At 28.4% G+C, this 26,132-nt stretch overlaps 1 protein-coding gene across 1 annotated transcript in view; it reads left to right on the top strand.

Moving 5' to 3' along the window:
- Positions 1 to 26,132, top strand: part of LOC107443907 (kinesin light chain) — a 75,382-nt gene that overhangs the window by 9,420 nt on the left and 39,830 nt on the right. The window contains exons 2-7 of the mRNA XM_071182884.1: positions 14,273 to 14,519; positions 17,522 to 17,755; positions 17,853 to 17,949; positions 20,052 to 20,280; positions 22,085 to 22,172; positions 23,888 to 23,989. Coding sequence (XP_071038985.1) covers positions 14,273 to 14,519; positions 17,522 to 17,755; positions 17,853 to 17,949; positions 20,052 to 20,280; positions 22,085 to 22,172; positions 23,888 to 23,989 — 997 coding nt within the window. The remainder of the gene's footprint in view (positions 1 to 14,272; positions 14,520 to 17,521; positions 17,756 to 17,852; positions 17,950 to 20,051; positions 20,281 to 22,084; positions 22,173 to 23,887; positions 23,990 to 26,132) is intronic.

The raw sequence follows: 26,132 nt of genomic DNA on the forward strand, positions 1-26,132 counted from the left end.
ACTACTATTTCATATTGTTTTACAACACATGGCTTTAACACTCTGGTGGGAAAGACTTTAAAACAAAACTTAAAACAGTTACTTTTCTCAACAACTGAAATTTAGAATAATGTGATTAAGAAAAATATGTGAACTGTTTGCAATTTCAAATTAATATTGAAATGTACAGGTTTAGAATTTTCTACAGTGAAAAGTTTTCGGAATTTTAGTATTCAAAAAAGTATACAAAAGCTAGACGTTAAGAACGTATCCAATGAGCGAGCAAAGCGAGCATAGGATTGCGAAGCAATCCGAAATGAACTGCGAAAGCAGTTCCGGGGGTTGGTGAGCGCCAGCGAGCAGGGGGCGAAGCCTCCTAGTGTTAAATATTAATCTTTGTATGATAGTTTCTAAAAGTGACAACATAAAGTGATACTTTACAATCAGTGATGCCCTTTTTTTTTTACACTTTTTTCTATGTAAAGTTAGCAACTATCGTATAAACAATCGCACAAAACACGTTTGCAGTCCCACATTCTAGCAGCATAACTCCCAAGCAAAATTTTAATCACAAAAAAATCTTTTTTTTTCTTCCTTTTTTTTCTTTTCTTTCGGCTGAGTAAAAACGTGATAAAACAAAACGTACTGACAAATTTTGCTACGCCCGAGTTTTCTCGGGATAATAAATATTTGCAATATATACGTACCCGAGTTAACTCGGGATAATCGGGGAAGCGATTAATAATATAATTATATACTTCATGAAATGTTAGGAAGAACTAATGTTTCAGATTGAAATTCTCGTTTAATTACCAAAAAAAAAAACTTTTTAATCACGTTTTTATGAGTATTTTATGTTTTATATAAAAAAACAATTTTGGCTATCAAAATCTGGACTTAAGTTTTGCTCATATGTCTGTTGAAATTGGTTTCTTCGTTGTTTTTCTTTACTAATTGTGTGTTCGTAGGTGGAAAAAAAAACGAAACACTTTGTTCCTGAGCCTTTAACTTGATTGTAACTCATGAATAATAAATGTAAAGTTATTTGTTTAAGTTTTTTTTTTTCGAACTTTGGGGTCAAGATCCTTTATTTTCTAATTGAATGGAAATGATTCCGAAAAATCTGCTTATTTAAAAAGCTTTCTCATATCAGCTGCAGTTTTTTTTCATCATCTTTTTAGTTTCCTCATTTTATATGGCGCTGCTATTTTAATAATGGATCAATTCTTCGAAAACTTACATAATTACTTAACGTCCGAATTTACGCAACGTCGTGACGCTTTTCTGCTCACTTTCTTCAATTGTATACCTCGGAAAAGAAAAAATCAATCGGCAAGATAGCGTAAAAATCCTCTTCATAAAATATGATAGTATTGTTATGTTACACACACACAATAAACAAAATGTAAAGGTGAAACCCAGATGCGTCATGGCTAAGCTATGTTGTTTGAGAACTGTGACTTTTTTTCCGTGTCCTTCAGTCATTACTTTTTGCAGTTGATTTCCACTTGTTAAGAATATAAAAGTAAAAAAATTGCCTTGTGAGGGTCTACAGACCGTGCATTTGTGTGCTTTGTAATGCAACCGGTTATAATAAATTATAACACCGGTTACGATGGTTTGGTTTCGAAATAATTTATGAATTATTTATGCTTTTATTTTATTTTTGAAATGTATAAGCAGGGGTCTGTCCAGGCCGAACTTACTACCGTTTAGCGCTACCTTCACAAATTCAACTTGAGAAAAAACGGTAGTTTCACAAATTCAATTTTAGGAAAACCGGAAGTTTCACAAAATACTTTTTCTTAAAATTTTTATTTTTGTATCCCTTAAGAAACGATAAATCTATATTTTTGTGTTGATTTTTTAATATAATTTTTAATTTTTCACAAATTATGTCTAAATTTTCACAAAATAGGTACCTCTCAGAAAAACCTANATCTCAGAATAACCTAGACAGACCCCTGATAAGTTATATTTACAGGGTATCTGCTCACCTGGAAAGTCACGAGAAATCATGGAAAGTCATTAATTTCGGTATTGAAAAATATGTCATGATTTTAACTATTTTTTTTTTAAAAAAATCATGGAAAATCATGGATTTTGGTCGTCGAAATATCTAATTTTTAAAATTGAAATTACCCCTACGGTGTTCGGAATATCTGAATTTGTATCAAAATCACCACTCTCAGTCATCTTTTATTAAAATATAAAATGTTTTATCATGTTCTTTAAAAATTATGGTCTTCTTTCAAAAAATGAAAGAAGAAACATCATTTCTAGGGCGAATTATCTTTCTATGATTTCAGAATTTTTGTTATTTTTTATTTTTTTATTTTATCAATTTCAAATTCCAGCTAAAGCAAGCCAGTCATTGGCGAATTTTTTTAATCCCGAAATGAGAACAGAAAAACCATGCGTATTTCTTTCCTTTCCGATGAAAGTGTGAAGTATCTTTAGGATATAATTCTGAAGAAAAGAATTTTTTGCTTTTGTATTTTTTCCAGCTATTTTATTGCATCAACTCTTTCTTTACTCAGTTTTTTAAATTTAAAATCTATAAATATGAAGATGCAGAGTATAGCAGTTTTGGTTATACCTATCATTTCAATTAATGTTATTATAAGGCTTTTTTATTTATTTATTGTTGTGTTTTTGTCGGAGAAAATAGTAACTTCATTAAGTCATGAAAAATTCTTGGAATTAGTCTTGGAAAATCCTGAAAAGTCATGAATTTGAAAATCTAAAATATAGCAGATCTGTATTTATTCGAAAATCTTCATATTACAGAATGTTGTATAATTATTCGTTACTTAAGGATAAAGAGTTCTTAAAAATTATTGTAATAAATTTTTTTTAAATATAAAATAGACGTTAACATAATTGTTAAATGTGAATTTTTTTTGCTCAATGTATTTAGTATTCTGACGGGATGACATATTCGCTGATACGGATTTGTTATAATATATTGCATGTTATATGATTTTAACCACTTCTCTGACTATCCCGAGTTAACTCGGGTATGTATATATATTGCAAATATTCGTCATCCCGAGAAAACTCGGGCGTAGCAGAATTTGTCAGTACGTTTTGTTTAATCACGTTTTTACACGGTCGGAAGCCAAAAATAAATAAATAAAATGAAATAAACTGCTGTAATTGGAAGTTTTTCAAATTTTGTTTGGGAATTTTGCTGTTGGATGCACACGTGTGTTTTGTGAGATTCTATGTATATACGATGGTTGCTGAACTTGCATAAAAAGAAAAGAGTTTTTTTAAAAAAAATGGCGTATCACTTTCACAGGCGTTTGGAAAGTATCACTTTGTGTTACTTTGTGTTGTCACCCTTGTTTTAAAAACTACCATACAAAGACTATTGTTTAACTTTTTTCATTGCCCGATCCGAGATTTTTTTCATTTGCCAGATTTCATTTACCATCAATTTACTATCCCGAGATAGATCGGAATAGTAAATTGATGGTGTATTAAATGTTTTTTGCCCATAGAAAAAATTAAAATTTCAACTTAAAACTTGTGTTCAATGTTTTGTTTAGTTGTTTGTATTTATTAATAAAATAAAAAATTATGTTGGATTTTTTTTTTCCCCAAAAAATATTGGTAAGAGAAGCGGTTAAATTATAACACGAGCTTCTGTGTTATAATTTTTAAAAAAATTTATGTTTAAAGTAGGAAGTCCTCATGATTTACCATAAAAATTGTGCTATAAAAGTGGTTGCATTTTCTCAATTTTTTTTCTTTCTTTTAATAAAGATTGATTAATTTGATTTAAATTAGATTTTTCAGATTTAAATCGGTATTTTTTAAAGATATTTTCAAGAAATCTTACTGATTAGTTTAAAGTTTTAAATATAATTAAAATACCATATTGAAAATAAATCGTAGCAATAGCTTACAAACTATAAAATACTTATAAAGAAAACTAAATATAATTTTTTTTTCTCAAAACAATTCAGATATTTTTAAGAGATGTTTAATATATATCTTTGAATTTTTACTTTGTTCATTATTTGTATTCTGAAAATTCCAAAAGAATTCTCAGATTTTAACAGGGTGCATATCGTATTTAAAAAGTGCTTATTTTCATTTTTTTAAAAGTCCTTAAAGATTCTTTTTTTTTAATTGGGTGTTTTTAAAAAATGCTTAATTTTTCATTTTTCAAAATGAGATATTTTTTGTTTATCATGTCGCTTTTCGCAACGAATTATGCAACAACAAAAAAAAAAGTTCCATTTTCACATTGTCCCATTCAACGTTTTCACAATTCATTCAATCACAATCTATTTTGGCGTACCTTTGGTCCATAGCTTATGAGCCAATTATTTTACATGTTTGAGGAAAATACTTGCTCATGTGCGTGTACTGAGCTGGACTCAGTGGGAAGGATTCCTGCTCTCTCATGTGCAAACTCTCCTGCATTTTGCAGGAGCACTGTTAGATTTCCATATCGGTTTTGTTTTTCCTCACTTAAATTTTAATTTTTGGTCTCTAATGTTTTTTTTCCCCCCTCAATTTCATTCTTGACATATTCCAAGAATATTTACTCATTATGATTAAAAATATTTTTTTTAAAAATTTGGATTTCTTTCTTTTAAAAAAAAAAAAATTCTTTTTCTTTAACTTCTCAATTATTTTATTTCCCCATTAATCAAGTTACTATTATTAACGTCTTTTGCCGCCGTGGTAGATATCATGCCCTGTATTCAAGCATTTTACTTTGTTTGGTTGGCAACGGTCTGTTGAAGATGGATCATCGTAGAATTCTTGTTATTGCTATGTTACCACTTCCTCTGATCTTGTTTCGAACTTTCTGGATGCGTTTGAAGACGATTCGTTTTCACTGAAGCGTGGGATAGTTCGTATAAATAGTGAATATAAACTCGAAATAAAAGGAGCTTATCCCATTCACGTGGTGCTGTTGACCTGTATTTAGAAAGGAATGCCAAGAAAACTAGTTGCGGTTCATTGTTAGACTTTTAATGGTTTTTGCAGAATTGTTCACGATACCATCGTTTGGCTTTTCTTATAATTCTCAAACGATAATTTGATATTTGTTCCAGCGATTCTCATAGTCTTTTACGCAAGTGCGGTACCGTGTAGATGTTATTTGTCACCTCCTGAAATGAGTCTGAATGCTGCTGATTTTAAATTGAGCTTCTATTAACAATTTAGTCCACTTAAGTTAATACTGATTTGTGAAATCTAACTTATAAAATGCATTAACATACATTTTAAGTTCATGGTGGGTAGCGTTTTTAAAAAATGCTTAAAGGTGCTTATTTTTTATTTTCGTTTTTAAAAGCCCTTAAAGGTGTTTTTTTTTATTGGGTGTTTTTAAAATGTGCTTAAATTTTCCAGTTTCAAAAATGAGGTTATTTTTTCTTTACTATATCAATTTCTTATGCAAAAGTGTGGTTCTCACATTGTTCTATTCAACGTTTTCACAATTCATTCAAACACAATGCGTTTCGGCGTGCCGTCGGTCCGTAGCGTATAAAAGCACCAATCATTTTACATGTTTGATGAAATGCTTGTGGGTCCGCATGTACGTATGCTGAGCTGCGTTCGGTGAGATTATTGCACTCGCATGTGCAACTCTCTGCTGCCTTTTGCAGCATATTCTGAATTTCAGGCTTCATTTTCCACCCTCTGAAATCGAACCGCAAAATCTCTCGGATCTTTTTACGGTGGCTAATATAATCAAGAAAAGAGTTCTTTGTCAGAAACTAATTACATGATCCTGATAATAATCGGATTCATGTATAGTCTTTAAAATTTATTTTGCCTTTTGTTAATGTATATAGTGCTTAAAAATATTTTCAATACTTAAAAGGTGCTTATTTTTCGTTGAAGGATTTAACTACGCACCCTGAAATCGTCAAAATCATAATTTTCAGCTTGTTTTCGTGTCAAAAATAAGATTTTCATTCATTTTATAACCTCAAAATATTGTTTATTAGGTTCGAGTTTTATTACATATGCTTTTGTGTGTAAGTCTAGTTCGTGTCCTACCGGCTCGCCGTATTACTCTGCCAAGATTGATCAATCCTTTTTAAAATTGTCATTTAAATTCTTTTAGAATGTTTTTAGTCGCTGCTGTATTATAACCTGACATCTCAATTACTATTGAAATAAAATTGCTTGATTTGATTTGCCGTTAAAAACATGAAAGAATTCTCGTTTTTTTCTTTATTGTCTCGCAATTGTTAGCCAGTAATATAATTGATTACGCACTATCAAGACTGTTGGTTCACTGTTTATTGTAACATTAAATTTCATTTAAAAAGTGACTTATTCAGTTTCAAATACCCTTAGTGTATCTGCTAGAATAACCCTTTTATTTATGGCATAAAAAAACTGAAAAAAAAACCTTATATAAATAATAATAAATAAATTATATATCAGAATCACCTCTCAGTTTGTCTATATTCACCTTCTCCCGTCCTGTTTATTTGTAGTTTTATCTATTATGTATGCAAAATCATTAAGTTAAACTTAAAAAAAAGAAAAAATGAAAGTGGGTTCCCACTTTTCTTTTTTCGTGGCTTAGATGCGAAAAGAAAAATTACCGTGTAATGTTTGTCAAAAAGTTCACTTTCTTACTTTTAATAGAGAGTTTTATAGTTATAGTTTTATAGTTATGTGGGTTTTATAGTTAAGAATAAGCTCGCATATTATTAGTAATAAATAATGATTTGTTTTTGTTTTGTAATTTTTGCTTCAAATCAGCATTATTTATCGATTCTTTAAAAATTAAAGTTTGTATTACCAACTAATTTGATACTAAAACCTGAATAAAATACCTTGTTTTTTCTTCTCCCTTTATTCTGTTGTAAAATAATACTACCTGTTCTCCTATTACTTAATTAATTAAACTTATTGTTCCGTGCTCTATTTCAAATAGTATTTTCCTTGACCTAGCTCAAGTTGTGTTTATCTTTGCGTTATTTTTACTTGCGGAATAGGATATTTAAAACATAATTTAACTCAGTTTTAATCTATTTGTGGCTAACGTCTTTAAGCTGACGGTTCCTTTTTTTTTTTTTTTTTTTTTTTTTTTTTTTTTTTTGTCAAAAAATAGAAAACTCATTCCATTATTAAGATTTATTTTGTAGAAACAAGATAGCCCTATCCATAATTGTAGATATGGGTAGTGTATTTACCCAAAATCAGGGTTTATTTATTTATATGTATATATATATATATATATATAACTATATATATNTTATATATATATAGTTCTTTTTAAAGCATATATACACACGATTTGTCTTACTTATAGTACTGAGAATAATATTCAATTTAAGGAAGATTAAACCACAAATGAGGAAAATTAAAGAAGGATTTTTTTAATAATTTATATGTTCAATTGAATGCATTCTTCTTCATAGTGAATGACAAATTGAGTATTAACAATGTGAGCAAAGCTTGATCGTGTCTGAAATATATAATTTTGTATGAGAAAAACATAACAATTGAAAAATTTTCACTATAATTGATAAATACCCAGGTATTTATGAGTTTTAGGTATTTACCCGGGTATTTTATATCTATACATGTGTTTAAATATTTATTTGGGATCTTAAGCAGGATTGCATTTTGTCCGGAAGAAACCTATTCTTCCAGCACACCAGAAGAAACTGGAAAAAACCCGAAAGAAACTTTACCTAATGGAAGAAATTTAAAAAAAAAGACCTATTCGTATAGTTAAAAGCATTATAAAAATAGCTTAAATTTAAACAAATGTAATTTAGTACTACAAATTTAATAAGCTTTTCGCATCTACTCTTTCTTTTTTTTTAAAAAATAAATAAATAAACTGCTTTTATACTGAATTTTAAAAGATCTATATACTCATGTTAGTAAATTAATTAAAATGCCGCCAGCTCGGTCAAATTAAGGTTTAGTAATAGAACACACGTGACTCATTCATAAAGCTCATTATTTTAATCCCATTTTGTTTTATCTTCAGTTGCTTGTCATGAAACTCTCTTAAAATAAAAATACATCCTGCAATTTTTTTTAATGAAAAACTTAGTTTTCATTTTTTATTTTTATATATATGATCGCACAATTTATAAAAATATTTATGTTTTCTGTATGTATACATATATACTACTGTTTTGGGTTGAAATTAAACCCTTGCAATGCTGATTTTAATGGATGCATTATATTCTCTATGGGGGGGGGTCGAAATCCAAGTTCTTGACCATGAACCAAGATCGATAATGTCTGTCTTGTTTAGTATCAAAAACAGACTGTTCAGACTAGACTATTTTGTCAAAAAAGAACTTTCTTGCTAATTTTTCTTTTTAGTGTAATTTATTTCTACTGGTGACTTTCCTGTTCTCAATTAATATTTTTATTTCATATTTATTGAGATTGTGTGTCTATATAGGATGGGTGCACTTCTCATCAAAAAATCTACCCATTTGAAAATCATTGTAAATTAAGTTAGAAAAAGTATAGTTTTTTTGTATAAATTGAAAAATAAAAGTATTCTTTTGTGAATTACTTTCAAATTGACTGCTTTATTAGATAGAAATCTTTCGTTTGAGTTAAGATGCGTAGTAATTTTTTCTGAATTTTAACGTCATAGTCTAATTTTTTCCTTCTTAGTTTTTTGAGGAGAAAACATAACTTACTTTTTTTTTATTAGAAAAAGAATCGTCGAATAGATTCCCGAATGGTCAAGTTTTACAAAGGTATATTATCGTAATACTCAAACGTATTCAAAATCTGCAATTGTTAAATTTGATCCATTAACAATATTTTAATAAAATTAGAAATTTAAGAATGTTAATTAGACTACGATTTGAAGTTAAAAAGAATGTCAATAAAAAATAAAATTTGAAAGTAACAGTTTCTTAAGCTACGTTAATTTGTTTGACATGAATAGGCCTGTTTTTAATTTGTAATTGTTAAATATGAGCTACAGGGTAACACTTGATTTAAGTTTAGTTATCTAGAGTTAACAAATTGCGATTAAAATTAGTACAGAATATTTTGCAAACTTTTTTTTTTGTATCAAAAAAATAGATAAATAAATAGCTATAATTTAATTGGTATTCTATTTGGCTATATTGAGAGATTATTGTAAAACTTCACTGAATATGCATCCCCTATTGTTGTTTATTTCAATTAAGTTCAAAAAATGGAAAACAAACTAGGACTAATGAAAAAGCAAACAACTTAATTTTTTATGCTAAATTTTTTTTTTTAATGCAAAAAACTTAAATAGTAAAAACGATATTATATTTATTTCCGTATAAAAAGTTTATTATTAAACTTCGATGAATATTAAGGAACTGAATCCCCTGTTATATATTTTATGGGTCTATTATATATATTTTTGGTTCTGATATATATTTTATCATCCGTTTGCTCGGAAAACTTTAGTTTTTATAGTGCGGCATATGGAACGTGAGTTTGGAAAACTTAAATAGTGAGAACTACATATTCTATTTGTCTCTTGTATCGAGAGATTAATATGACGCAAATATTAAGAGACTGCATCCCATGTTTATTTAATTTGCCTGTTAAATTTTTACCCTTTTTCTCTGGTGTCTTTTCAATCAAGTTCAAAAATATTTCGAGACCGGAAAAAAAGAATCATTTATGGTGCAGCATATGGAACATGAGTTCCGAAAACTGAAATAGTGAAAACTACATATTCTATGTGTCTCTTGTATCAAGAGATAAATATGACGCAAATATTAAGAGACTGCATCCCATGTTTATTTAATTTGCTTGTTAAATTTTTACCCTTTTTCTCTGATGTCTTTTCAGTCAAGTTCAAAAATGTTTCAAGGCTGAAAATATATATACATATGGGGCGACATGAACTCATTTTCCATACTCATATGGTACATGAGTATGGAAAACTGAAATTATTAGTAAGGAATTGCAGTCTCTGTTGCTTATTTAATTGGTCTGTTAAACATATCCCATTTTCTAGACCGTCTTTTCAATCAATGATAGAAAATATCATGAACTTGAAAAAAAGGAAAGGAGAAATTTATGGCGCAACATGTGGGAATATTTTTTTAACTCCATAAAAAGATATTTTCTAAATCGTTAAAAAGAAAGAAATGTTTTTCAACTCATCTCCATTTATTCTGTTCACGTAATAAAATAGAATATGTTTTTATTCTTCCTAAAAGCATGTTCTGCCTCTGTCTATAAACGTGCTCCCTTGTCGATCGATACCATTGATATTTCCTGTAGGCGCCTAATGTACGGAAACTTCCCTGCTATACACCAACCACTCCCACTGTAAAAACTCTGCATTGGGTGCGCATGTGCAGTGCAAAATCTTATCCATGATTCGACCGTCCATCCCGTTTTAGTTGTCATAAACGCAGAATGAATATTGGTTGTCAATTAATTCGATTTCAAACGTCCAAAACGTACCCAAGTGCCTTTCTATAGAGTAGATAAACATACACACCATTTAAAAAAGATAAAATCTGAAGCCAAGAAGATGTACCGTCTGTGTCCAACTTCAATGTGTTCTTTCGCTGATTAAGAAATTATTCTTATGTGCTGTTGATATTTTAATTATATCCATCCTCCAGTTGTGATCTTTTTGCATCATCAGAAGTGTGCTATTTTTGTGCTGGTTGTTGTGATTCATTCGTCCCTAAGAAAACTTGCTCTCTATTTTATAACATTTAAACTTGAGCACCTTTTTTTTTGTGTGCAACTCTTCGTCCATATCACGTTTTTGCTTCTTAATATTTATTTTTCAATCCAATCCTCTTTTTTTAAAAAAAAAGCCTACTGGTCGAATTGCCGGTTAATCGAAGGTTTTTATCTCCTACGATGTTTCAATAAGATTACGCAATCCCTCTTCTTCTTGTAGTGTTGTTTTTTCCTCTCTACTATACTCTAACAACTAGAACCATGTCTGACAGCTTAAAAGTTTATAGAATGTAAGCATTTTAAATCGTTTTATTTGCTGTATTTTTTTTTTTTTTCAATATCATATTTATTAACTCGTTTATTAAAATATTTGCTCGCCCCCACCCTTTTTTTTTTAAAATTTTCTTTTTGCTTATTTCATTAACCATGTTTTGTTTTTTAAATAAATTGTGCGAGTATGTGTTTTAATTTAAGAATTATGTTCGTTAAATTTTTTTTAAATCGTTTTGTGGGAGTATTCTAATTTAAGGATTATACTTTATTAAATCAAATTTAAGTCCATAATTTTCTAAAAACATTTGCTTGCTCCTTCTTTTCTTTTGTTTATGTTATAAACAATGTTTTTCCATTACTTAAATTGTGTGTATGTATCTTGGCCAAAAGATATGTATTTTAATACAAGGATCAATCGTTTTTAAAGCATTTGTCCCGTTTTCTAATATCATTTGATCGCTCCCTTTTTTTAGTAATATAATTAATGCTTTTTCCTTTACTTTATATGTGAGATAATTCTAATTTAAGGATTATATTTATTAAATCAAATTTTTCAAAACCAAGTCCGCAATTTTCTAAAAACATTTGCTTGCTCCTTCTTTTCTTTTGTTTATGTTATAAACAATTTTTTTCCATTACTTAAATTGTGTGTATGTATCTTGGCCAAAAGATATGTATTTTAATACAAGGATCAATCGTTTTTAAAGCATTTGTCCCGTTGTTTTCTAATATCATTTGATCGCTCCCTTTTTTTAGTAACATAATTAATGCTTTTTCCATTACTTTATATGTGGGAGTATTCTAATTTAAGGATTATATTTATTAAATCAAATTTTTCAAAACCAAGTCCGCAATTTTCTAAAAACATTTGCTTGCTCCTTTTCTTTTGTTTATGTTATAAACAAAATTTTTCCATTACTTAAATTGTGTGTATGTATTTTAATTAATGAATCATATTTATTAAATTTTCCTTTAAAACCTTTGCTCACAATCCAATTATATTTTCAAAATAATTAAGTCAAAGAAGTGTCAAGTTTAAGTTTTAACTATGTTCAAAATTACGATTTTTTTCTTTCTTTTTCGCTGTATATTTTTAGCTAATTTTTTCAAGAATTAATACTTTTTGCACACGATTATGAAAATCATTTTTCCAATAATAGTTTCTTGCATGAAATTTTTTATCATTATTTATTATTTTATTTAATAATAAAGAAATATTTGAGTTGCAATGCATAAAATTTTTGCAGCTTCATTATTCTAAATACAAAACTCCAAAATTTGGTTGAAATCTGTTTAACAATTGGACTTTTATTTTATTTATTTTTTTGTAACTTAAATTATTTTTTGCTCTAATTAGCATTTTTGAGATATATCTCGCTAACAATGATTGCATCTTAATATTTGAAAATTCAATCGCAAATTATTAAACTCGATTGGCTTTTATTATTTTCTCTTCTGTATATGAATGAATTTTAGTTTATTCGAAAATAAAAAAACTATTTTTAACATCTTTTAGAAAATACTAAAGCACATTATCATTAAAATGCAGTAGCAGCCCTAACATTTAAATATAATAACGCCTCCTTAATCTTCAAGAGTTACTTATATTCTTTTTTTAGCATTTTATTTAAAAAAAGTTTTCTTCATCAATGTAATAAATATGAAACTGCTAAATTATAATTATATTTATAATACCTTAGAATACAATATTGTGTTACTTATATTTTCTTTTATATAAATTATAAAAATTATACGCAAAACAGTAATATATTTCTGCATTCTCATTGTTTTTAAGATTCTTGAAGAAAAAAAGAAAGAGAAGTGCGAAAGTCTTATAAGTTTCTGATTGCAAATTAATAATAATAATAAGCACAACATGCAATTGTAATAATCTCAAATTATGTTCACTGGAAAAAATTTCTACTTCAAGTTTAATTTTCTTCTTTAAAATTAAACTGTGTATCAAAAGAAGAAATTCCACTACATTTTATTATCTTAATAAATTTCTGACAATTTGTTTTCCTTTTGTGACTTATTGTTTCACAATATATGCCCTCTATATATTGTACTATAGGTACTGTATGCTTTTATTTAATGATTTAATCTAAATATGGTTTAAGACTTAGTTTTAAATCTTTTATTTTAAGTGTTTTTAATCTCATTTTGACTTAATTTTTAACAGCTAGTATTCATTTCAGCAATTGTTAAACCTGTCATCTCTTTGCATAACATCAATTTTGTTGAAAATAAAGGATGTATTGACATTTTTAAACTAATCTTTATGCACTACAGAATCATTTAAAATAGTTTTTATCGGGGTTGGGATTTTAGACGTCCTAATCTGGTTTTGGACTTATTGGATTTTACTGTCCTAAACTAATCCTACACTGTCGAAAACCTTCTACATTGGCAGGGTTGCCACACCCCAGGGAAAACCTGGAAAATACAGGTAATTTAAAAATCACCTAAAATGACAGGGAAAACGCAGGGAATTTTGATTTTTTCTTTTCAAACTGGGAAAATACAGGGAATTTTGTTTTTTATTTTTGTCTTTTAAAAAATGGTGACCACTCAAAGCTATGGGATATTTCAGCTATACTAAACTATTTCATTTACTAAAACATTAAGTTCAGCTGTTTTTCTGGCGATTAAAACTGATAAATGTAGTTAGCCCAATATATCTCACACAAGAGCGCAGTAATTGTTGTTTCCTCTTAATATATTGTGTATAGTATGTACAGGAAAAACACAGGGATTTTTTTTTTTTTTCTTTCAGATTTGGGTAGCAACCCTGATTGGTAAGAGGTAAAAATTCTATATGTGTAACTATTGTACGTATAATAATTACATATACCAATAAATATTTGATGTTTTTTATAGAATTGGCTTTAACTTATTGAAGGAAAATAATATAATGTAATAAGAAAAGATTTATAACTTTTGAAGCTCCATAATTCACTGAACAACAAAAGTGAAATACCTTATCCCTTATATAAATATAAATAAATGCGCTTTTAATACTGATAAATTGTTTTTTTTTTNTTTTTTTTTTTTTTTTTTTTTTTTTTTTTTTTTTTTTTTTGCTTTTTTTTTTGCATAAGGATAAATAAATGCTATATTAAAAATAATAATTAAATTTTTATTTTTCACTGTATTTTTTTTTTTTTTTTTATTTTTTNTTTTTTTTTTTTTTTTTTTTTTAAATTGTGACTTAATTTGAATAAAGTGGTTTTGGGCAGGATGGTTTAAACCATGGATTAATCCATTCTGTCCTGCCTATTCTGATTTTTTATATTTACTTAAAATTAATTAGATTTTTTTATGTAAAAACTAATACCTCGATGTTTTATTTTTTCAGAAAAAAGATCGAAAATATCGGCAAGATGACGCAGATGACTCAAGAAGAAATAATTACCAATACAAAAACTGTAATCCAAGGTTTAGAAGCTTTAAAAAATGAACATAATTCAATTCTCAATGGCCTTATGACATCCTTAAGTGCTGTTAAATTAGAAAAACCTAATGACAGCAATGTGATTGAAGAGAAAACAACCATCATAAAGAAAACCTTAGATTCTATTGAACTGGGCCTTGGTGAAGCTCAGGTAAATAATATTTGGATTGCTTCTTCTTGCATTGTAACTAATTCATTCCCACTCCCCTGGGCACATGGCAGGGTTACTAAAAACCCGGGTTTTTTCAGAAAAATCCAACCCGGGTGGGTTTTATTGGGCTTTTCAGGTTTTTTTTTTCTCAAAAGAGAGGACAGGGATAAGTACCTTATTTTAAAAAAGCTTATATTAATATTAATAATTAAGTTTAATTTTATGGATTGACTTAACATATAGGTAATTAAAATGTATTTTCTAATTAATACAAATAAATTTGGTGCAAAAGTTTGAAAAAAGTTTCTTCTGACATTACAAAATATTATATGTATTCACATACATCACACATTTGAAACTTATTTTAACACTAGATTGCTTTTTTATTTATATTTTAATCTTAAAAAATATTTCAGAAAATCTTTTTTTCCTTCATAGAAAGCGAATCAAAGGCACTGACTAATCTCACCAAGGTGACTCTCCACATAGTTTTTCTTTTCAGATTGTTGTTAATTTCTTCACCTTAAGTTTATTTCTTAGGCTAGACTACATATATATTTCAAAAGAATAGCTCTTTAATATAATAGCAGAGATGCCAACTGCTCCAGACGCACCATAATAATTTAAAAGACCTTAAACAACTACATACCAAAATTTTGAAAATATTTGACTAATTTTGTTTACTTTTTAAATGGTGTCACATGTATTGAATGTGAAAAAGTGGCGAATTATATAAGCTTTTGAATTATTTAGAAATAGTGGTGGATAAAAACCTAATAAAGTGAAATTATCAAACTGAGATTCACACATTAATAAACTATCACTCAAAAATATTTATTTACTGTCCGGAGCAAGTTGGCATCTCTGTAACAGGTTAAGAAATAAACATCTCTGTAACTGAATAGAAAAACCTAGTAAAACACTTTAGGGTAGGTTTTACTGGGTTGGTGGGTTTTTTGCAACCCTGGGCACAAAGGTCCCTTTCTTGTTTGGGAAAAAGTGATTCCTTTAATATTTTCACAGCTATTTATCAATAGCTGTGAAAATATTATTGTAAATTATGATTCCTGTAAAATTCCTTCTCTCTGTAAAATAATTGACCCCCTAAATTATCAATGCCAACATTCTGGTACTTTTTAGTAAACCGAATAGTGGAGCAAAAAATTAGGTACTTAACATTACCTTTTGATCTAATGATTACTTTTGCAAACATTTAATTTTCTGAGTTCTTATAATTTTGTGCAGTTAGCTACTGATATATTTGTATATTATGCCTCTTATTCTAAATTTTTTTTTTCAATGGACGTTTTTAAAATAATTTCTGGAATGGAAAAAAAATCACACAGTGGAGAGAAAAAACAAATCTAAAGAATCTTAAACAGTCTATTAGTTAATTTTTAATGATCATTTTATTAATTATCAAGTAGCTTGAATTTCAATACTATACATGAGTAAAGAGTACAAAAAATATCTTAAAAAAACCTCAGCTTCTTTTTTTTAATTTGATACACAAAGACTTATTTTTCGGTTAAAAGTTGCTGAGTTGAAACTGTTAGGAAATAATTTGAAAGTTGTGTGAAAGCTAATTTTAGCAAACTTATTTTCAGAGATAGTGCCAAAGAATGATTTGAGTATAATTTAATGTGAGAGGACTTCTGTGTCATGCAAAATAAAGTTCTCAACCATGACAAATATCAGGGAAAAAAATTATCTTGTTATGTCAATACAAAGATAAAATTGCGTCTTCACATTTCTCTGTCTGAAGTTAATTATTGTAATTGAAAAAAATCATAAAAATAAGTCTCTCAATCTTAATAAATACCGAATAAACTAAAGTTAAACTGTTCTACCAGTCTCTTAGCTCGTTCTGCTGATTGGAGCTTCAAATATTATGCAGTTTGAAAAGTAGCAAATAGGTGGCACTATTTTCCTAAAATCATGTGCAGGTGATTAGTTCAAGAAATAGCCCTATAAAAATGATACAGCCCAGTGATCCTATCTGAACCGTTGTAATATGTGAGTTTTCTTATAAATGACTTTCAACAAGAACGAGTAACTTACAAAGTGATTTCAAAGCCCTGTGTGTCAGTAAGTTACCAATTATACTGTAATTATTTATACCAATACGTTACATCTGTCAGTTTGTAATGTGGTGGTATGCTTTCAGTATATTATTGCATTATTAGGTGTACACATAGAGTGCACAGGCATGTAGTCATGGTGCATAGCATTTTTAAAGGTGCTTATTTTCAATTTTTGTTATTTAAAAGCCCTTAAAGGTGCTTCTTTCATTGGGTGTTCTTAAAAAGTGCTTAATTTTCCCTTTTCACATTCTTCTATTCAGCATGCTTTTCACATTGTTCTATTCAGCGTTTTCACAGTTCATTTCGGCTTACTGTTGGTCCATAGCATGTGAAAGCACCAATCATTTGACATGTTTGATGATATAGTATCGAGTCCACATGTGCATCTACTGAGCTGGGTTGGTTGAGATTATTGCCTTGTCATGTGCAACTCTGCTGCATTTTGCAAGATATTCTCAATTTCAGGCTTCATTTTCCACCCTCTGATATCTAACCGAAAAATCTCTCGATTATTTTATAATGGCTAATATAATCAAAAAAAGAGTTCTTTGTCAGACACTAGTTATTTTAACATGGTCATGTAGAGTCTTTGAAAATTCTATTGCATTTTGTTAATGTCTATAGTGCTTAAAAATATTTTTTGGGTGCTTAAAAAGTAGTACTTAAAAGGTACTTAATTTTTGTTTAAAGATTTGGCTATGCACCCTGCCTGTACCGATGAAATTCAAACAATGTTTTCGCTACGTAAATCTCAATCGGAATCTATATGACATAAATTTGGAAGTTTCATTCTGATTTTCAGATTTCTTCCTTATTCAGAACTCCAGCTTTAAGTCTTTCCCTAAACTTTTCACTTTAACCATCCCTGCGAATCTTAATTCTTTGCGTATTTAATTTATTTTTCTTAATTGTTTGAAGGTTATGATGGCCCTTGCTAACCACCTCCAAACAGTGGAAGCTGAAAAACAAAAATTGAAAGCGCAGGTTCGTCGCCTCTGCCAAGAAAATGCCTGGCTGAGAGATGAGTTAGCTAACACACAGCAGAAACTACAGGCTTCAGAGCAGCAAGTGGTTCAGCTAGAAGAAGATAAAAAACAACTGGAATTTATGAATTCACTTAAGAAATATGACAGCGAAACGGTATGTATTCAAGTATGTGCTTTTTCATCTATATCGTTAACTATTATCTTTTTTAAATTCTTTTTTTTTTTCAATGTGTATTTATTTTATTTATTTCTATTTTATCTAGGGTAATGAAGAGAGCGTCTCCGAAAAGAAACCGGACAGTGAAGAACCTCTAAACTTAGGATTTCCNAGAAAAAAGTTTACTTATTCTTACAGTTGTTGTCTGTTACGAATTAATTCTTTTCGGCGTCGTCAATTCGTCGCCAATCAAAATAATTTTTTTTTAGTTTTTCTCGATACACTCACGCCGGAAGGAGCACCTCTTGAAGGCTCCTGTTGTTTTTTATTTCTCGTGTTTTATTATTTTCGTTTTCAGTCTAATTGTTAAAATTTATTGTTACGTTTTGTTAATAAATTGAGTCTATTGTGTGTGTGTTGCAAAGGAAGGGGCAAGATATCAGCTCCTAGGTTTTTTTCCTTGTTTTAAAAGATCCAAAAAAAATCGAGTTAAAGGGAGTAAAATTCGAGTAATCAAGAATAATTAACATGAAATTGAAGATAAAGGGGTCGGGACCTCATAAAAAAATCGAGTTATAGTAATATTCGAGTTATCGTACTTCGAGTTATAGCGAATTGACTGTAGTTCACACTCTCCCTATATCTTGTTCAAATTTTTAATCGTTAATAAAATATTTTTTATTTATCCTCTCAAGTTCAAATACAGTTTTTTTTCAAATATTCGTTAGTATTATATGAGAAAATATTTAATTATTTAATAAAAAGTATCTAAAATAAAATGTTTCTTTGTTGACCTAAGTAGGAATTAACTTTTAAAAAAGAATTGTTTTTCTATATTTAGTATGTTTTAAATCTTAAAACTAATCAAAATTATTAAATAAAAAATTAGATCTTCAATGATTTGAATGGATTTGGTAAGGATTATGGACCCCTTTTATTTGTTCTTGTCCTCAGTTTAATAAAGCTATTGTGGTTCTTAATGCTTTTTTAAGAATTAGGGTTTTTTCATGATAAATGTTTAAAAATGCTTATTGTTATTATCCTGCCTAATACTATAAAGAAAAAAAGGAGCAAATGAAAAAGAAAATATTATAAGAATATTTTTATTAATTTAAAGAAGTAAAGATGTAAGAGAAAAAAAAAAAAATTCTGGTAAGGGGAAATACACTTGCATGCACTTGTTTAATACTTGAACAACAAATATAGCTCTTATTTTTATTTGTTTTGAATAATAATTTAAATATTATTAAATCAAGAACTTTTTTATGAGTTTTTTTTTCTAAAATTCCTAAATTTTGACAGATTTTTTTAATTTTGTTTAATTGTGTTGGAAAAATGTGAAAAAATTAATCGCATTCATTTTTATTATTATCTATATTTGTTTCAATAGAATGGAATAAAATCAGATAGATTTAGTCATTAGAAAACTGTTATGTAAGAATCAGATATATTATTTTAAAATTACTGTACTTTGCAATGAATTTTATTATATATAGTCCAACCCTGCTATAGTGAACTTTTAAGGGACCAAATGATTGGCTCACTATAACCGGAACTTCACTATATCCGTTCCGCAAGCAATTTTTACTAATGGTTCCAAACTGCCCCCTTTTATTACACATTTAAATATATGACCAATGAAAATTAAACAAAAATAAATGACTGAAAAAGTCATACGTAGTAACAAAAATATGTTAACTTTTGTTTTTTATTACTTTTCGTCTTGCGTACAAAAGAAATTAGTAATCTTTAGCCGATGAGCAATCTTCAACATTAGATGTGGAAACACTTCCCGACTATCCGATAATTTTTCCTGAATTTATGTTATTCCGCTGTTTAAAGCCAGCAATTCCAGAACATAAAAGTAGTCTCAACAAATCACTTAGCAAATTCATCGACTTTGACATGAAGCATTTATCCAGATACAGGAAGGTTGCGGCTTCTTTGAATGCTGAACCAATTCAATAATGAAGCAAACTAGGAAAATTTATTTTGAAGTTGAAGTTTCAAAATTATTACGAATATGTATTATAAATGAAGGAAATAAATCAGTCAAAGACAGAAAAAATTTCATAATATCCAAATTCCTCTCTCTTTTTTTTGTTCACTATATCCACACAAAAATAACATATGCGGGTAGCAAGGCACGGGAGCAAACATTTTGTTCACTATATCTGGGAGTTCACTATAAATCGTGTTCATTATAGTGGGGTTAGACTGTATAACTATATTTTCATTCTATACATAGATTTCTTGGCATTATTTGTGATTAGAATCTCAGTTACTTTTTTTAAAATCCTTTTAGCTCTCTCCCCTACACCATCTACTCAAATGTCAGTGTCAGCTAATGCAGGTTATGAGATCCCTGCTCGTTTGCGTACCCTACATAATCTCGTTATACAATATGCATCGCAGGGACGCTATGAAGTAGCTGTACCTCTTTGTAAGCAGGCCCTTGAAGATCTGGAAAAAACTAGCGGTCACGACCATCCGGATGTGGCAACGATGCTTAATATTCTGGCCTTAGTCTACAGGTCATTTTTGTTTTCTATTCAATAATATATATTATGTCCTCTTAATAGATCTTTGTTTTAGAAAATATGTTTTGAAAAGTGTTAAATACAGGATATCTGCACACCTGGAAAGTTATGGATTTCGGTATTGAACGAAATTTGCCATGAAATTTCATGATTTTAAATATTTTTTTTAAAAAATTGTGGAAAGTCATGGATTTAGGTTCCCAAAAAATTTAATTTTTAAAATGGAATTTACCTGCCCCCTCCCAGTGTTCTGATGTTCCAAATAACTAAATTTGTATCAAAATCACCACTCACAGTCATATTTTATTAAAATATAAAATGTTTTTATCGTCTTCTTTAAAAATTGTGGTCTTCTCGAATTTCTAGAGCGAATTATCTTTTAAACTTCTGTGATTTCAGAATTTATTATTTTATTTTATCAATTTAAAATTCTAATTTAGGCTTTTTATATTACACTTACTTTAAAGAAAAAATAAAGCAGCTTTAAATGACTACATATATCTGACAGTATTTAATTATTTGCTTTTGTATTTTTTTCAGCTATTTTTATTGCTTCAACTCTTTCTTTACTGTGTTTTTTAAGTTCTTAAGTTTTTTAAGTTAAATCAATAAATATGAAAATTCAGAGTATAACAGTTTTGGTTATACCTATCTTTTCAATTAATGTTGTTATAATCCTTTTTTTTAAAAAATTAATTGTTATATTTTTGTGGAGAAAATCGGAACTTCGGTAAGTCGTGGAATCTAAAATGTAGCAGATACCCTGTAAATACTTTCTTTTTGTTTGCCTCTTCTATAAATCCACCTTCTTTTTCTTAGTAAAATATGGAATTCAATATTGGAATAACAAGCATCAAAGACTAGTTTAAAAAAAAAATCATAAGTCTATTGATGGTAAATAGGGATAGAAAAGGAAGATAAAGGCTTTTTAACATTAAATTTTATACTCAATCCATTGTTTCACTGACAGCTGTTCCTGTGTTTATATTTTTATTATTAAATGGTGTCAGTCATATGCTTTATTTAATTTATTTATTTCAATGAACTCTCAAATTTATGAAAACAATAAAAAGACTTGAAGTAAGTATAGTACTTAGTTTCATTGCGGGCATTAATTTTTTTCAATATGTTTTGAATTACATTTGAGATTTCTCATGTAATTTGTCATCAAAAGTTTTTTATTTAAAAAACTTTTAAAGCTTTAATTCTCCATTGCAGAATTGCGGCAAAATTGTTGCAGAACGTTAGAATTTTTGCAGAAAGATTTTTCATTTGGAAAGGAAAAAATTTTGGTTTTCTTTTCTGCATAATTTTTTGAAAAATGATTTTTGTTTTCTGTGGAATTTTTTTTCCAAAGGTGTCTTTCTTGCACATCAGAGAGGAGAAAAATAACCCTGATTTTTCTATTTTTATTTGGGATTTAAAAAAAGTCCATAATGACTGGCTTCAGCTAGAATATAAAATGAGAAATTCAAAAATCACGAAAATTTGAAAGATGGTAAGATAGTTTGCTCTAGAAATAGTGTTCTTTCTTTCATTAAAGAAATGAGAATTTTCTTTTTATGTGATATCTAAAATGACTTATTAATAGAATAAATTTCTAAATTAATTGACAGTTCTTTTTTCATAAAAAAAACTTTGATATTTTTTTTATAGAAATGATGTTGTAAATATCTTTTTATGTGGAAATATAAAAAAAACTGATATAAGAAGTTTATTCATATTTCCTTCTCTAGGGTTTAATGTAAACTGCCCATTATGTAATTTCAATTTTTATATATTTTATTCATTTATATAGGGACCAAAATAAGTATAAAGAAGCTGCAAACTTGTTGAATGATGCTCTTGGAATTAGAGAAAAAACATTGGGAGAAAATCATCCTGCTGTAAGTAACATCATTGTTAAACTTTCTTTTTTATGATTTAATACTGCAAGTTGACTTTTGTTACGACTCTTTCCTATTTTTGCATTTATGCTTTAATTTTTAAAGTTTTTCTTTTATCCTTATGATAAATCATTTTGCAGGGTTATCTTAACTGCTCCCCTTACCAATTTTTTGGAGGGGAAAAAAATGCAAAAAAATCAAAATTTTTTTTTATTTCATTAATAAAAACAAGGGACTAAAACATGATTTTATATATATATATACTATATTTTTATGTGTAAAAATCAATTAATTTAGCATCAATTTATTGTCCTGAGTTATATCTTACAAATGAAAAAAAGTTAAATATTTGTTCTTATCTGATAGTTTTTAAAATAAGGGACAACACAAAAATGATAGTTTCCAAATGCCAGTGAAGTGATACACTATTTTTTTTCCCCTATGTAAATTAAGCAACCATCGTATATACAATCCCATAAGCGGAAAGTGCCTAAAACTGTGACGTACATCGCAGAACAAACGAAGTCCTGCAGAACAAATTGTATCTTGAATAAAAATGTCTTTAGCTTTGACCTCTTGCTGTTTCCCAGGAATGATGTTTCTTTAGAAGAGGAACATTTGACACCCTGCACAAATTTCAGCACATTTATCTCCCTTATCTTTGCCATTCTGAGGAGGAAATTAGTGAATTAGCTTTTGGCTGCAACATTTGTATAAAATGGGTGTATCAGTTTTTAGCAGACAGCAGGAGAAATCGATCACCTATTTTATCAAGAGAGCTTCTAAAGCAAGCCGTAAAAGAATTAAATTCCGAGATTTCCAATTTCCTAAAGTTTATGACTTTTATATTTTCCATTCCCATTTCAGAAGAAGTTGTTGGCACAACAGACCAGCAAATGTTTGTGTTTGAAAATGGTGCACCATCTGGGTACTTGTCCCTTCGAAACATTATTATTATGGCAGCCCTTATTTTAATGTTCAGACCTTCATATTATAGGCATTTTATTAATAATTCATCATCATCATTAACAAAATTTTGTACTTCAAAAGTGATTGAAAAAGTAACAAATCAAGAATGTTTGCCTTGGTTTAAAAAATAATGTAGTGTATCTGTGTATGATCCTGTATTTTAATAAATGAAAATATAGTATTTTAACGTAAAGTTGAAGTTTTTTTTTTGCTGTGAAATGCTTGCAGAACATTTGTATAAATTAATAAGTCCTGTTGCAGAACATTTGAAAATATTCTGCTTATGGGTATACAATCATACAAAATATGTGTACAGTCCCACAATCCAACAGCAAAATTTCCACACAAAGCTTGACAAACTTCCAATCACTGCAGATAATTATTATTTTTTTCTTTTGCTTCCGGACGAGTAAAAGCAAAACGTAATGACAAATTCTGCTATTTTTCTGCTTTCTCAGGATAATTAATATTTGCAATATAAACATATCCGAGTGAATTCAGGATAATCAGGAAAGTGTTTAAACAGCAAAATAAAAATCATGAAACAATTCCTCAAATCTACTGTTTACTGAATAAATTATAATTAAAGTATTTACTAGTGTAAATTATCTATGAAATGTTTAAATTAAGCTCCATAACATTTGTAGAAAAAATTCACTATTATGTGTCATTAATGTGACAGATTTAAGAATGAAAACAATATGTAATTGTTGTACCAAATAAACTTTGATTTTTTTTTTTAATAGGTTGCAGCAACTTTAAATAACTTAGCAGTGCTCTACGGTAAAAGAGGGAAATATCGTGAAGCTGAACCATTGTGCAAAAGGGCATTGGAGATAAGGGAAAGAGTAAGCTTTGTTTTATATTTTTGTATTAAAATATTATTTCCAAAACTGTTATGATAGAATTTGTTTTGAAAAAAAAAATTTTTTTTTAATAATATGGTAAACCATTGCGTTTAAAAGATCTATAACAGGGTAGCCGCTCCACAGGGAAAACCTGGAAAATACAGGGAATTTAAAAATCAACTAAAATGCAGTACATTTTGATTTTTTTTCTTTACAAATCAGGAAAATTCAGGGAATTTTGTTTATTTTTGTCTCTTAAAAAATGGTGTTTACTCAAAGTGTGACCTATGGGATATTTAACCATGATATTTCAGCTATACTTATTTACTATAGCATTATTTAAGTATGTTCAGCTGTTTTTCCTGCAATTAAAACTAATAAATATAGTTAGCCCAATATAGCTCACACAAGAGCACAGTAACTGTTGCTTCCTCTTAATATAGTGTGCATAATATGTACAGGGAAAACACACTGATTTTTTATTATTTAGATTTGATTGGGCAACCTGTATAATAAATTCGAAACCGGTAGAGTTTAGTACCAGTTGCTTTTAAAGCTTACTTTAGATAAAAAAAATTTATTTTGTGCAATGTCCAATAGTTCTATAAATTGAATTTAGTAATTAAAAAATTTCTTTTTGGTGTAAATTTGCCACAGTGTGTAACTCAACTTTAAATGTTTTTACTTTAAAATGTTTGTTTTTGTGTATTTGTCAATCACAGTTGCACAAATAGTTTTTTCCTCTAAATTACAACAAAGTTGGGAGGAAAAAAATTCGTGCATACTTAATTATTTGATATATTGCAATCAGTATATGTCCTGTATCAATAGCCATGTTGAAGTCGGCTCCCCATTTTTTATTTAAATATGAAAGTTTTAGTCTACTAGTAAATAAAAAATACAGTAACAAAAAATTGATATAGGAAAACTTCACCAGAAACTTCTGTTATGTGAATTACCAATTTATATTTTCAAATTCTGTATGCATTTTGCCATTTATATGAAATAATGACAGAAATGTTACTTATTGATCACATAACTTTAAACACTTTCAGAAAAATTACTAGTCTCATGCCTGTTAGATTAACAAGTTGATCTATGGTATAACATTATGATCATTAATTATATTATATCATAGATCAACTTAACATTAGTGGTAACATAAATCTAAGGTTAACAGGGTTCCCACGGTCCTTAAAAGTCCTTAAAAAATGCTTAATTCTTATTTTGGAAAATATGGGCCCTTAAAAGTACTTAATTTTGGTACAAGGTTTTTAAAAGTGCTTAATTTTTCAGCATCACTGTAGTTGACAGGTACAATTTTTCAGTCTTGTAAAAATATTTAAAACAAAAAGCTGTTCTTTTATCGCCTCCAATTTGTCCATGCATCGAGAGTAGAGCATTTTAGAGAGACTAGAAGGAATGTGTGTGAGGGAGCTACGGGCAAGAAAACATGTCCTTTCGTTAATATATTATTCTTTTTGCCTAGAATGATACTCTATGAGGAGAGTAAGGCATTTTAAAATAAAAGTGTGTGGACTAGTGGGATACTGCACATGAAATCATGCCATTTTTTGTGGGAGGGGGCAGTTAGTTCTAAGTAGAAGACCCACATTAACCTTTAAAGTCAACAGAATTCAGGAAATTCGGTTTTACTGGTAGCGCATGTGCTTATAAGAACAATATGAAGTCCTAAGATAAGAAGTTTTAGAAAAAAATTTTGAACTAGAATCCATAACGAAAACTAAGCAGATTGTTACATAAAAATTTAAATCTGCTTATAAGATCCCAACTTGTTGTTATTAATGTCTATTAGATTAAAATTTAGATTGGTTGCTTTAAAATTAGTCCATGTTTCTTGCTAGATTGTCTAGTAATATTATGTAAAGTTAATTCTTAATAACAGTTTTGGCTGGAAAATTTTTTATGTAAAGCTCATAATAAAAGTAAATATAAAACATTTGCTGTTTAGTAATAATTTTAAAATGGTTAAGTTACATACTGTTTTCATGATGTTTTTCCAAACTTTTAAATATTTTTTTTTACAAACATTACCTGATAAGGTGATATTACCGGATTACTTTATAATAAAAGAATACCACTTTCAGTTTTAAACTGTTAATTTAGGATAAAATTAAAATAT

Source organism: Parasteatoda tepidariorum, chromosome 6 (assembly GCF_043381705.1).
Source record: "Parasteatoda tepidariorum isolate YZ-2023 chromosome 6, CAS_Ptep_4.0, whole genome shotgun sequence".
NCBI lineage: Eukaryota > Metazoa > Arthropoda > Arachnida > Araneae > Theridiidae > Parasteatoda > Parasteatoda tepidariorum.